The 18169-nt window shown below is 40.6% G+C and overlaps 2 protein-coding genes across 7 annotated transcripts in view; one reads left to right on the top strand and one right to left on the bottom strand.

Annotated features, from left to right (window-relative positions):
• The first annotated feature begins 1755 nt into the window (after positions 1-1755).
• hspa12a (heat shock protein 12A) overlaps positions 1756-18169 on the top strand; it is a 116951-nt gene continuing 100537 nt past the window's right edge. For all 5 annotated transcript variants that reach the window (XM_039621989.1, XM_039621988.1, XM_039621990.1 and 2 more), the window contains exon 1: positions 1756-2081. In XM_039621989.1, the coding sequence (XP_039477923.1) occupies positions 2039-2081 (43 nt within the window). In that variant the 5' untranslated portion in view covers positions 1756-2038. The remainder of the gene's footprint in view (positions 2082-18169) is intronic.
• On the bottom strand, positions 13451-17618 carry LOC116328900 (sterile alpha motif domain-containing protein 3-like). 2 transcript variants are annotated; one of them, XM_039621991.1, is made up of 5 exons: positions 16853-17618; positions 15767-16275; positions 15511-15666; positions 14544-14633; positions 13451-14458 (listed from the first exon to the last, which is right to left on the bottom strand). In XM_039621991.1, the coding sequence occupies exons 2-5, from the start codon at positions 16259-16261 to the stop codon at positions 14168-14170; spliced, it is 1032 nt and encodes a 343-aa protein (XP_039477925.1). In that variant the 5' UTR covers positions 16262-16275; positions 16853-17618; the 3' UTR covers positions 13451-14167. The 2 variants fall into 2 exon arrangements, with proteins under 2 accessions (XP_039477925.1, XP_039477926.1); XM_039621992.1 differs by having other exon boundaries at positions 17203-17618.

The raw sequence follows: 18169 nt of genomic DNA, 5'->3' as shown, positions 1-18169 counted from the left end.
GCGGACACCACCCAATCATTTCCTGTTCCCACTACTGAGAGGCCTGGTTGGATGGTATAGAAGAATTTGTGTCCCGATTTGCAGAGAGAGTAAGTTGGGTTGACTGACCTGAGCAAGAAATTGGGCCCTAACAAGGTACACTGAACAGAGGAATGTGAGAGAAGCCATAAACCCCCAGCCTGTTCTCCACAGCCCTGACTTTGACAACCAATCATCCTGCAAACAGATGCAGAAGGCGTTCTTTGTTTGCTGCTCGAAGAGGCCACTGGTGCTCTCAGAGCTGCCATGTTTGCTGGTAAACTGAACCTTTGATCAATAAAAATAAACTTGGGCTGTACTGAATTCAGTCTTTGCGACGGGATGCCATGGCAAAGACTAACGCCTCTCACAGATACATTGTCCAAGCTTGATCAAACATGCATGGTAATGTCCTCCCCCTCAACACAATTCAATTGCAGTATTTGACAATGGCCACAGTGCCATGTAGCGGGGACAGGAAATGTCACGTTTTGCATGTTGGGGTACAGTTTGAAGGTGGGCGCCCCCGGAAACCACAAATTTGTCCAGAAAAGCATTAAAAGTTGGACTTGTGTTACACTGTAAACTGTGAGCTTTTATGCAAAAGGCATGACCCTGGCGGCACGAAGAGCGATATTTCTATAACTCACAGAAATCTAGTCCAAACTTTACAGTCATGATGACAGTCCTGCCGTGAACACACTGATATGCCCACTGTCAGCATAATTTAGAGCGCCACCTGCTGGAAACAAGAAATGTCATGTCAACATGTTGCCACTTAAGAAGCATTACTCCTTCTCTTCTGTAGGGCTAGCTAGATGCTGAAGTACTGCGACTAGAACTTTTGGACATCTGCACTCGTTCCGGTGTTGTGTCACCCCACCCCACCCGCACACAGCGCTCTCTTCAAATGTTTGAAACCCAAAGTATTAAGGCTGGTTTGAAAAAGTAGAAAGTATAGATATTTGTGTTAAAATCTAGGATGTAGAAAAACATGAGAAAAATAAATACTCGAGTACAGACAGCTACCTGAAAATAACGTACCTGCAGTAACAACGTATTTGGACTTCCTTACTTCCCACCTGTATTATAATGTTAAACCCCCTTATATACCATTTCACACAGACTGTCACAATCTGCATGGGGTATGCAGATTGTGTTTTGTGAACTGGACCAAAGAGAACCACACACACGTAGAATAATAACAAAACCTAAAGACAGTAAAACAGAAGTATCCATCCATCTTATCCGGGCCGGGTCTCAGGGGCAGCAACCTAAGCAGAGAAGCCCAGACCTCTCTCTCCACAGCCACCTCCTCCAGCTTGTCCGGGGAACACTGAGGCATTCCCAGGCCAGCCGAGAGATGTGTCCTGGGTCTTCCCCAGGCCTCCTGAAGAGCCCAAAACACAGTAATAATCAGCAGACTCGGGACCATGACAACAGACATGCAAATACTTTTTTTTTGTATTAAATTGGAGGGGGGAAATGATCGACTTGTATGAATCTAACCTGAATGTATTTCACGTATTCGCTCGTTTGGTAACTTTTTCATGAGGTTTCAGTTAAACTAGTCTGAATGCTGGTACAGTGGGTAGTGGGGAGTACAGCGGTAGTGGGGTACAGTGGGTAGTACTGCATCTTTTGCGGCTGCACCGAGCAAAGCTGCGTCAGACCGGACAGGGGCAGCATTCCTGGTCAGGACAGCCATGAATGTGATGGGAGGGGCGGGCAGAGCAGCAGCAGCAAATCTGGGGTCCAACATCCTCTGTGCTGAAGCTTTTCTGCACCTCTTCTGCTTCTAGACCCTCACGAACCTCAGCCCTGTCCACGAATATTTCCAGGTCTTATGCACACAACGATAGGCGGTAAAGCGAAGCTCGGGGTGGCACCGCGTTAGTGACGAAAACCACATTTTGTTTGATTTTTCCCCACTTTGGCCCGGTGTGCCTCAGCAACCAGGAAAATTGCTTGGTGTAGCTGTATCGGAGAGAAGGCTCGAGAGGAGGTGAAACTGCGGGACATGATGACCGAGAAAGACGCATCGACAGAGAAGATAATCACAGGTGAGTTAGCTTATCCCGTAACGTCTACAAACACCTTTGTCGGTACAAGCTGCGGTACTCTGATAGCAGTTACGCAGCAGCTTTTCGGTGTAGTCGCCTGTCAGACGCGGAACTCTCTGATATTTGCCCGACTGTGGCACTTTGCGCTTCGATCTAGTTCTGGCCAAAAAGCGTATGCGACACCTTTGCTGCAGTGCAGAGAGGCTGTGTGAGCTATGAAACCCTCCCTGGGTTTCCAAGGACACTCGTGTTGTGCGGGACCTCGCCCGCTGACTTGCACCGAGCAGGAACATGTAAGAACATGGCGATGTTAAAAGTTCTCGCTTTCTCTGGCTCGTGTTTTCCGACCGAGCTCGATGTGGCAGGTCTTTCCCGCAGACACAGACCAGGTCTGTCCTCCATAACGGTGCGGGGTTCGGTCACGTGGCCCATCCCACCGGAGCTGTGACTCAATGCAGCAAAAAAAGAAGTCTGCACCACATCCTCAGGTACTGCTCATCCCCGCCCAGTCGGAGCTGGTACGGCGTGTGATGGAGCTGGAGTCCTGAGCTGTGTTTCACGTCAGCGGCCTGCACAGAGTCTGCTGTGTTAAAGTTGGTATCAGTGGCTTGCATTGGGAAATCTGTCATTTTATTATTGCTTTCTGAAATAACATAATTGCCAACAGTTCTGTCTTTTGCACTCCAGATGTACATTTAAGCATACCAACCAACATTTATCAGAATCAGCACACTTTATTAATCCCTAAGGACATTATGTGGGTTACAGTTGCTCCACTATAGTAACAGAAACAGAATAGACTATTTAACAATACGATATGTTACAGATTTACAAATATAAGAAAGACTTTTATTTTGACAGTTTCAACCTGTAGGGTCATCCGGCACCATTTTATACGATGTACCCCCCCACACCAGCAGTCCTGTACCTATAGCATTTTAATGATTTCTTGTATTATATATGAAATTCTAGCTGACGTTGTGCTGTTTGTGTTGTGAAGAGTTTAAATTAGGCAGAAATTCCAGAGCTCGGCTGGTTAGACGTCTGCAGAAGCTCTTTCCTCACAAAAACAAAAGAAAATAAAAAAGCCTGGACCGTCTTTGTGCAGACTTGGCAGCTCTCCAGACTTATGTAACGTCACTGAATGAATGCCATAGAGACTCCACCCTGATGATGTCTCACAGGGATCAGAGCTTTGTTTGGCTTGGACTCTGACAGCTAAAACTTACTTCTTGTGAAAGTTAATCTCCTAACTTGTGAGGTAATAAAGTCATACTTAAATCATGGCAAACAGAGGGGTTAATAGCTGTGTGAGCTGTTTGTAAAGGAAGACTTTCATAAATGGCGTAAACTGAGAGTTGATTTGTATCTGTGGGATAAGAGGCAGTTGGCAAAGTCTTCATGTTTGAAATCAGTTCCTGGTCCATCATTAGCCCAACATGTGTTTATCTTACATCTTCACAGCAACACTTTGGTTCACGATGCTGTACTGGATGAACTTTCGTGGGTTCGCACAGTTCAATATAAATGGAAAGGATGCCAAAGATACAAACACTTCTTCATGTCTCACTCAGCCATGATAGTTTGCAGCTGAATGATGCCTTATTTGCTCCTCTAGAAGATAGAAGGAAGAAAACAACACTTTGTAAAGTGTCTGAATCAAAAAGACAACACTAGCCTGCTAAGAACATAAAGATTTTTGTCATTTCAGTCAGTAGTTTACAGATTGACCTAAAAAGGGAAGAGACACAAATCCCTTTGGGCTACGATTCAAGGAATATGGCATAAAAAACCTTAACATGTGGACCTACCTGCTGTGGTGACTCCTGGTGAATAAGAGAGCAGTCTCGACAGCATTTATGACGTTGTTCCCGCTGTTTGTAGCACTTTCAGTTTCAGGAGCTAAATTAGGCACAAATCGGAGCTCCTTCTCAGCTCTATCTGTTGGTAATGTTCTCATGACATCACACCCAGGCACGTCAGGCATACTAACTACAATTTTACTTCCCTAAACAGTATAGACTGTGTACTTTAAAGACAGAGTTGAACATTTTCAGAAATATGTTTATGCATATGATGGTAAATTTGGACTGGATTATCTGCCTCCATATCACCATAGTTTAGGATCCTCTGCTGTCACCCCAACCCTCTGCATTTCCTTTTTCTCCTCCCCTCTCTCTCTTCCTTTGTCTTTGGCTCAAAGTAGCACAGTTTCCACCATGTTGGTCATTGTTGACCCAGGCCTCGACTGATCCAGTGTGGAAATGTTATCGATTATCTGCACGTTTGATTTGTCAGAGATGCTGGATGCCCTTCCTGGTACAACCCATGCTGGGTTTAGGAGCAATACTAAAAGTACGCTGCCTTGTGGCTCCCCTCATGATATTGGGGTGGGGTCTTGGCTCGATGTACTAGACAAAAAACAACTTGCTAATGCGCAGCCTAGCACTGGCCTGGACTCACTGTGTGAATTAATAAACAGGGGTTTCTGCCATGAAGGCTCTTATGCCTATCTGCTGCTGATGCCGTGGAAGGTTGGCTGAGGTAACGCTGTGCAGTTATTACACACATCTGTACATGGAAGTTCAGCTTGATCGTGTTTCTGTCAGTCTGCAGGACCATCTTTACAAAACAACTGTCTGATTCATTGAGTGATCACATATACATTTTGCTCCCAGAACTGTTTCATTTTCTCACTGGCCCCACAACACAGTGAGGTATCGCTGAGAGAGCGCTTTCCCCCTGTGGGCCTTTTGGTATTTCATCAGTTTTCTGAGCTCTGTGCAGTGGGGGTCACTGTGGGCTGTTTGTTATGACAGTGCTGAGTGAGGATAACGAGTAGGGATAACTAGTGGGGATAGGTCGGTCCTGGAGAGAGCGAAGGGAGAGAGAGAAGCACCTCACACATGTAGACCTACCCAGCTTTACAGAATGTTAAACAGCACATATCAGCTCTAATGCTGCTGGTTACATCGTAGGCTTTACAGAGCTTCACAGCAGAATCAGCAGTCAGACAGGAAGATAAAGGAAACTCACTCAAGCCAGGCCAGAACTGCTGGGATAACTGGTGTTGCCATTTACACTGTTCTCTGTCTGGTGGATGCATCAGACATGCATGTAGGTTTCTGCAGATGTAGGTAGTTGGCTGTCAGCAGAGTTGGATGTGTTTCACACGTGCAGTTGATGAACGTGTGTCTGTTTTAAATTAGTGTCGAGTCTAAAGGAGCTGCTCGTTGAACAACATTCAGTTTTCTGTCTGGGATTTAGATGCACATATACATATTTGTAATATATCACTGTGCTGCAGTGCTAACATTTTGAATGAAGTGTCCACCAGCACAATGAAATCCCATAATGCATTGTACTGTAACAGTATTTTTCATCTGGAAGGTAAATTATTAGTCATCAGACGGTGACTTTTACAAACACACACACACACACACACACACACACACACACACACACACACACACACAGACAACCTCATTTTTCAACAACTAATAATAATGATAGCATTAACAGGAAGATCCGGCCTAGATTCACATATTTCTCAACAATGATGCTTCATTTGTGACATTTCTGTTCCCATACCTCATCACTTCTATTTGGAAGTGTCTGAAAAAGGTGCAGTGCATGTGTGAAATGTATGTATCATCTGAATGTGATGAAGAAAGTTACTAATCCAGGGCCCTGTGTTATTCACAGAAAGTACAAACATGAGACTGTTACAGTCAGCACTGAGACACACCCGAACCTTCAGCTGTCAGTCAGGAGTAAGAAAACACAGGCCTGTTAATATCGTCATAACCTAACAGTGACCATGATACCAGTTGAGCACAGCTGACCTGTTTATTCAAGTCAGTTCTGTTTATTTAGTGCCAAATCACAACAACAGTCACCTTATGATGGTTTATATTGTAAGGTAAAGACCTACAACAATACGGAGAAACCCCCCAAAATCAGATGCCCCCTGTGAACATATAATATTTTTGCCACCATCCCTCAGGTGACATTACACGGCTACAACATGGACGCGTGGTCCTGTAGATGTTATAATCAAATAAGTTCCTTTGTACTGCATGGACCAAGGTTATTATAGTTAACCAAAAGTAAAGTAAAAGCTAAAATTAGATGTGCAAATAACGTTTTAGTTAACTGAAATCAAACTGATGTGATTTTGAAGCCGTGGCTTTGATCTTTATTGAGACTTTAGGTGTTACCCGACTGGGAGTCAGCTGCTTTGAAATAGTTTTGTGTTTTTATTGTAATACCTATATTTTTCCTAAATCGAGGCATTTGCCATCCATACGATAATTAAAAGGACTAAAATCAACACTGAAACTTTTAAAGCTGAACTAAAACAAGCAAACTCACTCTGGAAACAAAGTGAAACTAAGAACAAATCCAAAAATGAAGAACATAGTAGGAACAAGCTGCATCACACACATGCATCGGGGTGTTGTGGGTATCTTGCCCAAGGTTACTTTGACATGTAGGTGTGGAGACCCAGGGGTCAGACGGCCCTACAACCGGAGCCATAGCCACACCTAAAGATACAAACACAAAACTATATTCACTCTCACATGGAAAAAAATCACTTATCTTACTTAAAAGCAGTTGGTCCTCACTGGGAGCTACTGCTTGTGGAACACATTGTCAGAAACACTACACCTTTCTCTCTCATGTTTAACTGTCAACCATAACTTGGTAAAGTGTTCACTCGGTTATAAGTCATTCCTAAGCATGGATGGATGTGTGTGGAAGCTTTCAGAGCCAGTGTGTTACCTGCAGTCGACCAATGCAGGCCACACCCTATGGAGAGAGGATGTAGCGGTGATATGGACTGAGTTAGAAGGGGCTTTGTGGAACTTAACCTCACAATACATATAAAGACATTTGTTAATCAATCACCGCCCTGCCTGGGCAATACAACAAAAGGAGGGAGAAGGAGAATCATCCCACTCCCATAAATATGTGCCGTGGAATGTTGGAGAGTAAATGGGAGCCAGAGGCTGTTTCCAGGATTCAGTCTCTGACATAATCCATGTGTTGAGGGAGGGGCTCATCTGCAGCGGAGCGGGTCACAGGATGGGGGAGGGGCTTCTGTCAGGCAGTCAGATAGTAACTTTTCGGGAGGGAGTGCGGAAACAGCGCTCATTTGGAAACATAACATTGTTAGGAAGTCTGCATTGTGCCGTATTCCTACATGTATCCTAACATTCTGCTGTCTTCTTTTGCACTGTCCAGTTAAACAGTGATTCTACAAACTATACAACATTAAATGCACAGTTTCATGTGTTGTTTCATATCCTGTTGATGTCTAAAAATCATCAGTTTGTTAGTTCTTATATCGCGCTTTTCTACTCTCCCTGAGCACTCGCAGCACTTTCTACAACGTGCCTCATTCATACAGGCACCTTTTTCTTGTCTGTCTAACATTCACACATTCACACTCCAATCAGAGAGCAGTTTGGGTTAGTGTCTTGCTCCAGGATATTTGGGATGCAGACTAGAGCAGCCAGAGATTGAACCACCAACCTTACTAATAGTAATACTTTCACTATTATGTTTTAATAGTAGATAACCTCTAAGAAAAACCAGTTTGAAGTATCATGTTGTCAAGCATCTATCCAGCACTGTCCAGTAAATGTTGGTTTACTGTTGTGGAACCATCCTTTCACCTACTCGATGGCGCACAAATGAATTGATGAACTGGAGATTTCAAATGTTGATTCATCAGTCCATAATACCTTCTTCCAGTCTTCAGTAGTCCAATGCTGGTGTTTCATGGCCCAGACAATCCTCTTTGTCTTATTCTGACGTCTGGCTTTCTTGCTGCAGCTCGTACTGTCAAACCTGCAGCTCAAAGTCTTCTCTTCACAGTTGAAACTGAGACTTGCTTACTAGGACCACTATTAAGCTGCTTGAAGCTGTTGTCCTGTGAGCCGCCTCTCACACAAGCTGTTAACTCTCAGAAACTTGTCCTCTGATTCAGTTGTGTCTTTGGGTCTGCAGACCTCTTCCTGTCACAGTTTGTTTCTGAGCCTTTGGATGGTGAAGGAAACTGTGCTCACTGACACCTTGACTTTCTTTGCAGTCTCTCTGTAGGACAGAGCGACATTTATAAGTGTTATGATGGTCTGTTTCTCTTCCATTGTTAATTGTCCTTTTCTCACCATGTTTGTCACACTACTTTCTGCAGTACAATACTGTTCAACTGATGCTGACGAGGGTATGGTACCACAGTGTGTTCCAACACTGCTTTTATGCAGACAGAGGGGGTGTAAGTAATCCAGAAAAGTTGGAATAGCTGTAGGAATTAGTAGCACCAGCTTTCAAGACTTGATCAACCTCCATTGCTGCAGAACAGCTTTAAATAGTTAACCCATGATGTGTTCAAAAAAGGTCTTTTGTATAATTCTGAAATGTACATTATTTTTCAGTTTGGGGTAACCTTAGCTGTTTTTTTTAAACCTCTGGCAGTTCACCACTCACCTTTGTACCATTTCAAGCTGTTGATTGGACCTGAACAACTTGAATTGCAATAAACAACTGGAAGAATTGGGCTGTTCTGAAACTTTTGACAGGTAGTGTATATATAAACTCTAAAATAACAAGTTTTGTAAATTGCTTTGTAAATTTTTACATTTTAGAACAGAACATTTAATTGTCAGTAGATATATGGCGCATCAGAAAATAATCTTTACACATGCAGCTACTGTTCATGTTAATACTATAACAAGTTTTTCAGAACTATACAGGCTATACTTTAGACTAATCAGCAGGTTAGGGTAACCATTTAGCTCACAGGTATCACATGTTTATGCTGCCCCGGGTTCTAGTCTATGTGGACTGTTGGATACATTTAACATCGTGTGTACTAAGCTATTGTTATTGTTACAGAATCAGTGGCTATGGGTTTATGTGTTTTCTTGGTTCTGTAGTACAGCAGAGCACCAACAAATATTGTCAGCTTTACATTAACACTACTCTAGCTAACAGCCGTTGCGTATCTATCCCAAAAATGTGAAGCCTCGTTGCCTAGTTATGAATATTTCCTCAGTCTTAAATAATTCATGCTGTGTTTCAGTATGCACACATTCCAGGAAACGCGGGGCTGCAGAATCTGAAAAACATGCATGTGATACAATAAGAGAACTCCAGACATGCTAACTATGAACAGGCTCCTGCTAATGCAGGTTTGATGGAGTCAAAAATAACTCCAGGTAATGATGAAATGGATATCAGCACAGCAGCAGTCTATTTTTATCTAACCTGGGTGTAGGGAATTATGTTCAGTGTTCAGCCCATATTTCTGCGTGCAGCTTTTTTTGTCTTCAGTTTTTCCCTTACAGACAGGCAGGAAGGAAAGCCATTGTTCTGCAGAGAGTTTGAAGGCATTTCCTTAGTGTGACCTCTTCAGGAGGCTGCGTTCTTTCTGTCTGCCATCTTTCTATGTTGTTACTTCTAGAAGTCTTTTTTCTAATGTGCAACAATTTAGGTTTCTTAAATCTAAATATTACACTAAAGGTTATGATGTGTGTGGCTACTTTAAGTTTTAAAATGTGAATCAAGTTTGAAGGTACTTGGTGTAAGAAAAGAAATGTAAAGGGTAGTTGGCAGTCTGTAATCATATTACTGTGACCACTGAGCAGGTGGTGCTAAAGTTCCTGGTAAAAAGAATTCAGATCCAAATGTTCTTGGACGTCACCTGAAAACTTAAACGTTAAAATTAAAAATGTGAAAGGCTAAGAGGGGCTAAGGCCAGGAGGGCTTAGGAAGCAAGTGGGTGTTGGATATGAGGATTTGCTCCAGACTAAAGGCACAGAGACACAGACCTACACGACACCGCTGCCTTAGAGGGTGCTTTGGTCCGGTGGTATGAGTCATATCAGTTAGAGATGTTGGTGCCAGCCCTACTAAACATGATCGCCGATGCAGTGTAAAGTAGGGCTGCTCGATTATGGCAAAAATGATAATCACGATTATTTTCACTGAAATTGAGATCTCGATTATTTGACGATATTTATTTAACAATAACAATGTATTGAATAATGGCTTTAAAGATGTCAAAAAATAATATAACATAGTGTGCGAATACTGATAACAGTGCAAATGTTTGCAATATAAAAAATAAATGAAAAATGTAAACATCTATGTTTAGTGAACTTCAAAATACTGCATAATATTTATGCATACAAATAACCAAATATCAAGGCAAGCTGTGTAGCCACACAATGCACAATTGCATCAAAGTGACATTGAGGTATGTCAACGAAGTTGCTGCCTGAACAAAAATAAAATGAAACACTGAAAGTAGTAACTTTTATAAGAAATAAATAAAAACTAGTATGCCCGAGTCCCATACAATCTCAAAATGGCTCAACAAAACATGGTTCCTGCAACCTCTCAAAGGTTTTTAGCCAAAAACACCAGCCTATTGACATGATCAGCTACAACACCGTAGCAAAGTTTACACACTATGTCTATTTGATCCACGTCTGACTCCGCGAACCCATAATGTTTCCACACCACTGAAGTCGTTTTACCTCTTTTCAACCAGCGGCATTCTTTCTTCAGCAGCCATTATCCTCTCCTCTCCAAATAACTTCTGCTTAGCTTTCCGAGCTTCCCTCGGGTCCTCTTAATTGTTGTGACGCGTGTTCGAAACGCAGAGAGGTGCGCTCGATTTGCCACATGGAGCAGCGCGAGAGTAAAGCACGAGGGAGGTGCTAATAATCGGCTCAGTCATTTTTAATGATCGTTGAAAACCCAGATCGTAATTTAGATTAAAATTCGATTAATTGAGCAGCCCTAGTGTAAAGGGTCATCATACCAAACGCAGTGGTACAGGGATGAACTTTTTCCTGTTCAGGTGTGATAGTATAGCCATATCTGCTAATACCTGATCCAATACCAGTGTGATTCCTCACTATGAAGAAGCCCTCAGACCGCCTGTGTCATGGCTGTTGTGGTAACAGTGTCATGTCACTGGGCGTCGTATTGAAAAGATAAAAAGTGTGTTGTACAGCTCTCTCTCCATACCCTTTCATATAATATGGCTTCTTGAAAAAAACATTCAATGTCAGCTTTGAGTTTGTGCTCTAATAATGAAGGTTGTCAAGAGAGGTGGGCCACAGAGAGACTGGAAGTCCCCCGGCTTTCCCCTGTCATCACATCTGACAGGGTTAAAGGGTCTTCACATCCAGCCTTATGTGTTAAAAATAATCAGAGTCTAAAACAGAATCGTTAAAAAGATTCGTGTCGGACATTTGTGTGTGTGGACGCGATCCAGCTTTGGCAGATTGTGTGTGATTGCAGGAATCCCATGTTTCATATGTGATTTTGCTCATAGTTAATTACGCTTAATACTGATCAGAATATAATCAGGTATATTAAAAATAATTAAGTTTAACCCAAATAATAAATAAGAAAATATGATCTATGAAATGATTCTAACAGCCTCTCTGGAGCCTTTCTAGAAACAACTGTGGAAGCTGTGTGTGTCTCTGTGTGTGTGTCTCTGTGTGTGTGTGTCTGTGTCTGTGTGTGTGCGTGTGTGTGTGTCTGTGTGTGTGTGTGTGTGTGTCTGTGTGTGTGCGTGTCTGTGTGTGTGTGTCTGTGTGTGTGTGTCTGTGTGTGTGCGTTTCTGTGTGTGTGTGTCTGTGTGTGTGTGTCTGTGTGTGTGCGTTTCTGTGTGTCTCTGTGTGTGCGTGTCTGTGTGTGTGTGTCTGTGTGTGTGTGTCTGTGTGTGTGCGTTTCTGTGTGTGTGTGTCTGTGTGTGTGTGTCTGTGTGTGTGCGTGTCTGTGTGTGTGCGTGTCTGTGTGCGTGTCTGTGTGTGTGCGTGTCTGTGTGTGTGTCTCTGTGTGTGTGTGTCTGTGTCTGTGTGTGTGTGTGTGTGTGTGTGTGTGTGTGTGTGTGTGTGTGTGTGTGTGTGTGTGTCTGTGTGTGTGTGTCTGTGTGTGTGCGTGTCTGTGTGTGTGTGTCTGTGTGTGTGCGTTTCTGTGTGTCTCTGTGTGTGCGTGTCTGTGTGTGTGCGTGTCTGTGTGTGTGTGTCTGTGTGTGTGCGTGTCTGTGTGTGTGTGTCTGTGTGTGTGTGTGGGATTATGTTAAAATGAATCTTAATGTGAAAAGTGGTAAAGACACAAACTAAATGAAACATGAAGTGAATTATATCCATATGTGGTTGAATGTTCAGATGAGATGGAATGTGTGTGTTTAGAAAAGAGAAGAAAATGTAATGAATTGACTTCAGTATTTATTTGAAATCATGTATGAGGAAAAATTCAGCTAGATGGAGAGAGGACGATGATGATGTGTTTGTGTGTTTTCGCTCTTTTTCTGCTCACCTTTGTTGTGTTAGATTATAGATTTAATAAGATCGGTGCACCGTCAGGCCTGGACCTGCTCCAGCCTTTCTCCTTCAAAGAACAAGAAAATAATCAGCATTAGCTCAGAGTAGATTAATTACATCAGTGTAGCTCCATTCATTTGGCTTTTGCTTTATTAAATTGCTTTAATAAATATCCTTTAATTAAAGTGTCAGTTGTGGAGGAAACAGAGGAAACAAATATTTAAGCAACTGTTTCCACCAGTCCTTGAACTACAGAGAACAACTGTCTGTACTCCCCGTGTCCTCCACGTCTCAGTTGGTGCTCCCTGGATGCTCTTCCTCCTCCTCTTCCTCACACATTGGTAAATTCCCTGTGGTATTATCTAGAGATGGCACGATACCACTTTTTTATGTCCAGTACCGATACCGATATCCTAACTTTGGATGTCTGCCGATACCGATATGAATCCGATATAATGTATTTTATAATCAATAAAACTGTTTTTTTAATATCTTGCTGCATTTTGTATAAGTTCATACTCGAGTTTAAATAAACAACAACACTAAAGCTATTCTGTTATACCTGTATGCAAAAAATACACTGCACCCAAAATATTTCATAGTTCAGCAACACTGATCAATCTAATAAACTTAAACCTGCACCATCCTCCCTATTCTGGTATTTTAAAGAGTACTTAGCAGAAATATTAAGCAACCTACACTCTAAAAAATGTTTTGTTGGCTCAACTTAAAAAAATTGAGGTAACAATTTCCACTCAGCTTTTTAAGTTACAAATTTTGCATATTATTAAGTAAATCCAGCAAGTAATTTTTAGGTTTGGCTAACTCAACTGGTTCAACAAACCAACATGATTTACTTTGACCTCTAAAAGCATAATTAAGTTTAAGCAACCTAATATTAATTTAGAATTTCTGGTAATATTGAGTTGACAAATTACATTAGTTGAGTTAATCTAACTTACTTTTTTACATATATCCTACTCACAATTATCAATGCAAACATAGCCATTTAAATTATTCCAACTGATGAAACAGTTTATTGCATAACATTTTCGAAGTAATACACTTCTGTGTCATACAACATAAATCAAACATTACAGCAGCCCTTTAATTATAAATGAGTGGGCAAAAACAATAATGTATTTCAGTACAATTCCTCCACAAACAACCTCAGTAACAAAAGAAAATGTAGCATGTTTATTACCTGGACACGGTGTGTTGAATCAGAAGCTAAAACATACCAGTTCACTTCGTTCTTTTTACTCCACAATGGTGCCTACAACTTCTGATTAACTGAACACACCAGCCAATCAACAGTGTTTAGTTATTAATAGAAACAAGCAGAGCAGTGGGGCCTCATGACTGATTTTGAGAACCACTATAAAGATTTGTAAAGGTATATTAAATAAAGCGGCAAATATATATATAAAGTCTTCCAAATAACAATAATTTTAAATCACACCCTTCTAAAATACCTCAGAAAACAAACGTTGCAACGTAAGGCAATTTGTTTTTGCAAATCTGCTTATTATTAAACATTAACTTTAACCTACCAACTTGGTAAATATCACAGAATCAAGAAAATTACAAAACATTTTAATATTTAACAACGCAACAATCCAAAGGTAAGGTTATACGTATTATGAACTCTCAAAACTACACTTGTCTAAGACTGCATAAAAAACACAAGAAGCAGCACATCTGAATATTGCAGCCTAAATTACATTTGTTTTATGACAGAAGTTTGTACTTAAGAGACATTACCCGTGGGCTGGCTTTAAGCCCATCAAGTTCCAGAAACACCTTATGGAATACCTCTAGAGTGTTCTTTACTTGTTTGGGGTAGCTCAGATTGAGAGCGTATATAAGTCCCATCATTAAGGCACATGCTCTCGGCACATCAAGGTCTTCCAGGATAGCTGTTCCTTCAATCACAATTTTAGCGACGGCTGGAAGAGACACTGCTGCACGTCTGGTGACTACGATCTTTACCACTTCTTCTGGGAACTGTTCTTCACCATCCTGGCAAGTAGGTTAAAAAGAAACATGTCATTTTTTTTATGTGCCATTTAAGAATATAACACAAAACAATGTGAGATTTACCTACCAGCTGTTCTCTGAAGAGATCCTCCTCTTTCTCTTTCAGATACACCATCAGGCAACGGATTGTGACACCTCTTCTTGTTTCCACCGAACTCTGGAGAATAAAAAAAAGTTTACTAGGCGAAAAGTCAAACATATTACATTTATAGGACTAGCGTTTTGCTAATTATTGATTTAATTTTTGTTTTTAACAAATGATTTAATTTTTATAACTTGAATTTAATCTGTTACATACTGCCCTGCTTTCAATGCACCCTTTGCTAGCAGTAGGATAAGGTGAGTGAAAGTAAATGTAACCTAGATTTGGAGACTATTTCAAATAGTTTTTGTTGAGTTCTAAGGATTCAACTATAATATTTATATGTGAGATATGTGATGCAGAACTGGAAAAAGCCACCTGTGGACAAGTCTTGTAATGATGTGATTAAAACATTAAAAGCTGCTATCTACCCTCTTTAATGTATTTGTATAACTTGTCTTCCTCATAAACGTTTATTGTGCAGTTGATGAAGATATTTGTAACACTCCACATTATTGCCTCAGGTTTTTCTCCTCACATTATTTGTAATATGACCCATACTTACCTTAATGTATTGTCAAGTTACGTGTGACATGGAGAGCACCTATTTAAATTTACCCACCTCAGTTTGCAATTATGTGACCAAAAGTTACATTAATGTCTTTTCATCTCACTTATGAGGTGCAAAATACTTGTGCATTTGAGTTTTACTTTTTCTCTTCAATCTGAGTTACCAAGTTACAAATACATCACTATATCCTTGACTCTTACAACAAACAAATATATTTTGAGTGATGTTTTCTTTAGCAAATTTTTACTCTGTCCACCTCTGATGTTCACTTTTTCACTCTTCAGTAAAAGATAGCCAACAATGCTCCTGAGATAATGAATTAGATAATTAACTTTTAAGGTGTGTAAGATTATCAGTTATATTCAGTTTCTTTTTTCTTACCTCTTGCAACATGTTCCTGATGCGCTCAATCTTAATTTTTGCAGCACCGCCTTTTGAAGAGACCAGGGACATTATTCTTGTGGAATACTGGTCCAGTTTTGCCATGAATGTTGTTTCCAAGTTAACAGTGGTGATCCTTTGGAATTCATCATTTATCTGTAAAAAATAAAAAAGACACAATTAAAAGCACAATGTGTTAATGTAATGCACAATGTCACAATTATAAGTTATCCTATAAATTATTTAATAAAATCACCTGTGCTGCATCAAAAAGCGCAGGCCATCTACTTCTGAAGTCATTCACAGACGGTGCCAGATTAACAACTTTCTGTTTGCGATTCGAGAATGTTTTGGCCATTTTTTCACTGATGATCCGATAGTTGATCCTCTTCTTCACTTCATCAAGAAGTTCCAATCTTTCCTTTTCCAAGCTTTCCTCTGTTTCTCCTTGTGGGTGAAGTGGTAAATAGTTCACCTCAGCCTTTCTTGGCTTTTTGCGATTCTTTGAAGGTGTCTTCTCATGTGCTTGCTTTCTTTTGAGGGAGTTCACATCCAGCTCAGGGCACCCAAGCCCTCTGAGTTTACTTCTGTAATTGCCCATTTTATATTTCAGTCTTTGTTGCCATCCATAGCATCCATTATAGGATCCCAGTTCTTTAAGGCAAGGATGTTGTTGAACAAGTGCTTTAGCTACATCTGCTAATTGTGCAGATGTTGGGTAGGCAACATACTGAAAGATCGTTTCAGCCATTTTCTCAGGGATGTCTGGAAGAAGTGGAGTAAAGTTAAGTTTAGTTCCATCCTTTTTGAAAATTTCATTTCCTGAAGCAAGTAAAAGCTCTGTGTCATAAGCAAAGCGAGGAACAGAAAAATTGGTAGGCCAGCGCTGTAAACGCCGACTCAAATGTTCAGGTGAGGAAAGAATGACTGTATCCTGAGATCCAGATGAGCAACTGGTGCCACAGGACACACTCGATGTCTCTGAGACTGATGTCTCTGAAATTGCTGAAGCATTGACCAAGGTCTCTGATGCAGATTTGAAGGAACTGTCTACATCACTAAATGTCAGAGTAATTGTGGGAGGTTCAATAATCATGCTCTGCTGTCTGCAAGGTCTATCAGCTAACCAAATGCACCCTGACAAGTGACAAATTTTAAGTATAAGTGGAAAAATTGACAATGTACTCTCGTATTTGGGAGGAATGTTTGCTAGCTAAAAGAAAGCTAGCTAACAACTTTAGCAACTTTACTATGCTAAATTATGATTAAAGCCATCAAATTTAAAGTGTACAAATATAACTTGTAATTAATCTATTTAGAATTCAATGCTTAGTTAACTCACCGAACACAGTCTAGGGGAAACCCACCTCTACTCCCACAAAGCGGTACGAATGCAGACAACTGCTACGCCTGTGATGATATGAACATATGCTACGGGGTTACCCTCTGCTGTATGCATGGTCACATACACACCTATGGCTAATCAAAGTAACCACCAGAGTGACAGATTTAATTGACAGTTTTAATTAATAACAGGAAAAAAGACAAACGCTCTTACTTTTATAGAGTAACAACTAGCATAACACAGAGTGTCAATTCACATCATGTAGCTGCCATTGTCAGACTAAACTTACGCAGTAAATTTCTGTAACTAGTACATATTTATAAAAGACTATAAAACAAGAAACTTACCAGATAGTGGTGCCAACCTCTGTTTTTTTTCTGTTTCTTCTGTTTTTATGGCAGTTGTAATTATTTTTTCGTTATGGTCCAGTTATGGGCAGTTCAAACACAAAGGATGTTCAAACTCACTTTTACATGTTACACAAACTTAATATTTTCTGTTGTTGATTGATGACAAAAGTATTTTGTTCAATATACTCAAACATTTAAGTTAAGGAGGTGTTTATTAATTTCTGTGTTGCACTGACTTTTAACATTGATTAGTCAACTCACTGAAACGTGTACATGTAGACAACTTACTTTTTTAAGTAGAAAAATGCTTTTTTGTTAAGTTCTACCTACAAACACCATGAATATTTTTTAGAGTGTAACTAATAGGGTTGCAAACTCCCAGCAAAAAAAGAAATAGGGAACCACCCCCCACCCTCCACCCCATGATGCTTAATCGATGTAATCAACTTTAATTTAATGCAGGTGTAAAAAAAAAAAAAAAAAAAATGCACAGAAATAAATTATTTTTCTACAATAATTAAAAAGATTCAACATCTTTCTTCAACAGAATTGCAGACTGCACAGATGGTTCCCAAAGGAAAAAGTACTATAGCTGACTAGGTTATAAATTACACTTAATAGTTCCTATATAGAGATTGACAGACCACGTGACTTTCGCGCATTGCTTTGTGGGTACCCGTGGCAACAAAATCAAAACATTGCATCAAGCGCTAGTATTTCCAGCACCGGTAATCCATTAATTCTGCGGTTTTAATCCCTACTTGCTTTTTATTTGCCCCAAAACAGTTATGTACAAAACGACGGAGAACACGGCAGGTCCGTACAAAGACAGACGTGACGAAAAGGCAAAAAAAAAAAAGGACGAGGAAAAAATCAAAGGAGTGAAAGGGTCAGACCAGGGGTCGGCAACCCGCGGCTCTTTAGTCTTTATTTTGTGGCTCCGGGTGGTTTGGGAAAATAAATT

The sequence above is a fragment of the Oreochromis aureus genome, linkage group 13 (genome assembly GCF_013358895.1).
Source record: "Oreochromis aureus strain Israel breed Guangdong linkage group 13, ZZ_aureus, whole genome shotgun sequence".
In the NCBI taxonomy this organism is placed as follows: domain Eukaryota; kingdom Metazoa; phylum Chordata; class Actinopteri; order Cichliformes; family Cichlidae; genus Oreochromis; species Oreochromis aureus.
Note: the sequence above shows the minus strand (reverse complement) of the source record. Positions and strands in the feature narration are given on the sequence as shown.